Source organism: Malania oleifera, chromosome 11 (genome assembly GCF_029873635.1).
Source record: "Malania oleifera isolate guangnan ecotype guangnan chromosome 11, ASM2987363v1, whole genome shotgun sequence".
Lineage (NCBI taxonomy): Eukaryota > Viridiplantae > Streptophyta > Magnoliopsida > Santalales > Ximeniaceae > Malania > Malania oleifera.
The window spans coordinates 57,396,283-57,400,284 of record NC_080427.1 but is presented as its reverse complement, the minus strand read 5'-3'; the positions used below and the strand labels follow the sequence as shown (position 1 = coordinate 57,400,284).

General features: G+C 38.6%; 1 protein-coding gene across 4 annotated transcripts; it reads right to left on the bottom strand.

Moving 5' to 3' along the window:
* Positions 1–351: 351 nt before the first annotated feature.
* LOC131168034 (pentatricopeptide repeat-containing protein At1g20300, mitochondrial) lies at positions 352–3,403 on the bottom strand. Of its 4 annotated transcripts, none has more exons than XM_058127200.1 (2): positions 3,074–3,403; positions 352–2,784 (listed from the first exon to the last, which is right to left on the bottom strand). In XM_058127200.1, the coding sequence occupies exon 2, from the start codon at positions 2,198–2,200 to the stop codon at positions 551–553; it is 1,650 nt and encodes a 549-aa protein (XP_057983183.1). In that variant the 5' UTR covers positions 2,201–2,784; positions 3,074–3,403; the 3' UTR covers positions 352–550. The 4 variants fall into 4 exon arrangements, with proteins under 4 accessions (XP_057983183.1, XP_057983181.1, XP_057983180.1 ...); XM_058127198.1 differs by having other exon boundaries at positions 352–2,598; XM_058127197.1 differs by having other exon boundaries at positions 352–2,530.
* Positions 3,404–4,002: the final 599 nt, after the last annotated feature.

The window sequence follows — 4,002 nt, the reverse complement described above, 5'->3', positions numbered from 1 at the left end:
CTCAAACCTTGGAAGTGGCAATTTAAAGGGAGCACTAAAATATGCAGTCAGCTAGTTATGTCTCTTTTAAGTTCAAGATCATGGTCAAACACTCAAAACCAACCTCATCAGAACTGTAGAATTATCACTATATTTCCAATTTTGCTTTCAAAATTTGATATTAGATTGACAACAAACAAAAAACAATTAAACCAAAACTTACAATGTTAAGCTCTGGCATAGTCCCACATAAAAATGGCCAAATAATGATTTAAAACTATACCATTCTACAAAAATAAAAATTCCATTTCTGATGAACTTGTAGATCAAGAATTAAAGCACCAGAAAAAAAAAAATTACAACCCATCATAATGCTTCCAAACTATATAAATATATAAAACCAAGATGGAAACTGTTAAAATCAATTGGAACAAGATAGAGTTTACGAGAAACTTTCCAAAACCAGTGTCTGGGAAGGGCAGAGATGCACAAGATTTTGGCAAGATACAGTGTCAAAATTCTGATTCATGCAGGTTTACATTTACTAACTTTATGCAGAAAATATAAATAACTAATTCAGCTGAGCAGCAAAAGTAAGCTTCTCCAGAGGACGCATAACAAATCCTCTATCCACCATCTTCTCTACCAATTCCTCATGCTTCTTCATCTGTCCTGACTTCCTCAGCTGCTGCAGAACCATTTCATACATAAGCAGGCTTGGCTTTAAGCACTTCTCTTCAATCATCTCCCTGAATAGTTTGTAAGCATTGTTCCAGTGACCCATCCCACAAAACATCGAGATTAAAACCTGATAAGTATTAACATTTGGCTCAGTTTCATTACCATCCATTTCCTTCTTCAGCTTCAGAACCATGTCAGTTGATTTTTTTTCTGCAAACATCTGCATCAATATGTTGTAGGTAACGGTGTTAGGCCTGCATTTCAAATCTTTCATCTTAGCATACATACGGTGAGCCGCATTTACATCCCGTGACTTAGAAATGCACCTAAATATTGGGTTAAAAGTATGTGCATTTGGCATACACCCTTTCTTAACCATCAAATTAAGAACCTGCATGGCTTCTTCAAGATTCTCATCCCTGATATGACTCTCTATGAGAAAATTGTATGTTATTGTGTCAGCAGCACATCCAAGCCTCTTCATCTGATTATACACTTGCAAAACCTTTTCTGTCCGACCAGCCTTAACATGAACACGCATCAGATTATTGAAAGTAATAGAATTTGGATCACAACCCACATCGATCATTTCAGCAAACACGTCGTGGGCACGTGTGATCTGCCCACTTCTACACAACGCATCAATGACAATACTGTATGTATACACATTGGGCTGAATACCAGACATCTTCATTTCCCCAAAAACCCGCTCAGCCTCTGAAATATTCCCAGCTCGGCACCATCCATGAACCAAGCTAGTATACACGACCACATCTGGCTCAAACCGATCCTTCAAACTGTCAAAGAATGACTGAGCCTCGCTAGCCCTCCTTTTCTTGCACAAAATACTAATCAGAATAGAGAAGGCAACACGATCGGGCTTGCAACCATACTCTTCCATGCGATTAAATGTGTGGACAGCTTCTGCCGCCAATCCGGCCCTCACATAACGCCGAACAAGAATTGAGAAAGTCTCAATTGGGATTTCTAAATTCTGGACCTTCATTGAGTTGATCAAATGCCATGCCAAATCGAACTGCCTCACCTTTCCAGCAAGATCTATCATCTCGTTGTAAGGTTTGGGTGAGTGCAGGAAATCTTTGCAGTTTATTGCCCAATTGAAGAATGCTAGGGTTTGGAGGAAGGGGATTCCATGGCGAACCCCACCGCATTTCTCAATTACATGGCTGACAATGGCAGGGGAAATGGGATCAGGGGTAGAGATTCGACCAAAATCGAGGGAGAGGTCAGAAATGGTGAAGTTTGGGTTTTCAAGTGCAGGATTAAGGTTAGGGTTTTTGCGGTGGTGATCTTTGATAAGAGCGCGGAGTTTCTCCGCAATTAGGGTTTCTATAGGTGATATTTTGAAGGCAATAGCAGTTTCTTTATTATCGTTTTCATTGTGGATATGGGCATCTGCTTCTTGAATTGCAGAACAAGAAGATGATGATGAAGAGTAGAGTTTACAGTCACACCTAGAGAGAGAAAAAAGGAGGTGAGGTGAGACCCATAACCGAATCTTCAATTTGATTAAAGCCATGGTTCTTTAGAATCTCCTTGTTGTCTCAGAAATAAAGAGTGGACTGAAGGGAGAGGGAAGAAAGTGCAATTGGCTGAAAAAAAAAATCACTTTCTCAGGAAAGAGCAAATGGGAGGAGTCTCAACAAAAAATGAAACATAAAAATAAAAATAAAAACAGAAGGAAGAAAATCTACAGAGTTTTTCTGAAAAATCTAAAAAAAAAACAGAGAGAGAGCTGACCTTGATATTGGAGTTTGAAGAAGGTGCCATAGCTCCAGAAGGGGGAGAACTTGGAAGGACGACAGAGGACTGGGGACACACCATACATGTGCCTGTTGCTGTTTTATGCCTACACGTGGCCGAGAGAGATGATTTGAGATTTAAGATCACTACCTCTGCTAGACATTTGACACATTGCTGCAATAAAATGGTTTAAATTTAGATGTTTTTTGTTTGTTAAATGCTTGGTCCTTTTATTGAATTGGACGATGGTGGTAGTGACAGAGACGAACAGAATTTTCTTGCACTAGAGAACAATCGGGGCAGCAGCAACGACAGGCAGAGAATCTCAAAATACATTTAGATGCCAAACATTTTCCAAATCTAGAGAATAAAATTACTAGTTCCGCATATTACATTATTACAGTATATCTAAAATCAAGGTTAAGTCGGGATCAGATTATTCATATATGATAACAGACAACTACAACAAAATGGCATTGGCAGAAAGCAAAGACAAGTGCAAGAAGTCCATGGAAACAAGCCTGCAACTTTATGCACATATAGGATGGACGAAAGACAAGAAATAAATATTTGCATCAATCCAATATTTAGTGTTTCAGGTCATGAACAAGCATGTAGAATAGAAAGTGTTAGGATTAAGAAAACAAACCTTCAATGCATCAGTAAGTGAGCAATTTTTCGAGGCTGCCACAGCTGGTTTGGGGAGTGGGGAGGCCGTGGGAGGCTTAATCGCACGCTGGTGTGGCTGCTTAGGAGCTAGGTCGCTGAGGGAGGGTGCGCGTGGAAGAGGGAGGTAAACCTGGCAGTGCCGGAATTGTGCACCGTGCGGCGGTGCTAAGTATGCGTTGCGCAACTGCGCGAAATGGGAAGAAGAAGGCGAAAAGCTGAAGGGGAGCTTCGGAGTTGGAGCTGTGGGAGAAGGTGAAGGTGAAAGTGAAGGTGAATGAGAAGTCGAAGTCGAAGTCGAAGAGAGAGCTTCGGGAGTTAGGGCTCGTATTTCATATTTATATGAAAATATCGGCTCAGTAAAATTCCTTCGATCCCACGATATTGAATTTCTTTTTAATGTTTAATTTTTAATTTTGAACTTACGACGTAATTTTATCAAGTGAACCTTTATCTTTGTGGGCAAATTTCTAAGTTGTGCTTTCTTTTTGCATGTAAAATCCTTAATTGATTTTAGAGTTTCACAAATTTCATGAAACTTATGATCTTGATGTTTTTTCAAAAAGACAAGGACAAGTTATTTTGAAAAAACAAATGTCAAGGAAATTTTTTAAATCTAAGAGGAATTTGTGCCTTTTTACAAAATCTAGAAATTATTTTTAAAACTTGATGAGAGGCGATGCGTATTTTTAAAAAATCTTATAAGAGTTCAATGTCTTCTACCAATCATATTTATTCTCACTAAGGTTTTTGCATTGTTCGAGACTCTTTATATAAGTTTTCTTTCAAAGTGAAGATAGATATGCATTAGAAAAACTTGGAATAAGATATATTGTAAGGATTCGACAATCCTCCAAACGTCAAAGATTAAGGATTTATTATAGAGTAATCCTTTCAACGTGGTAGGATATA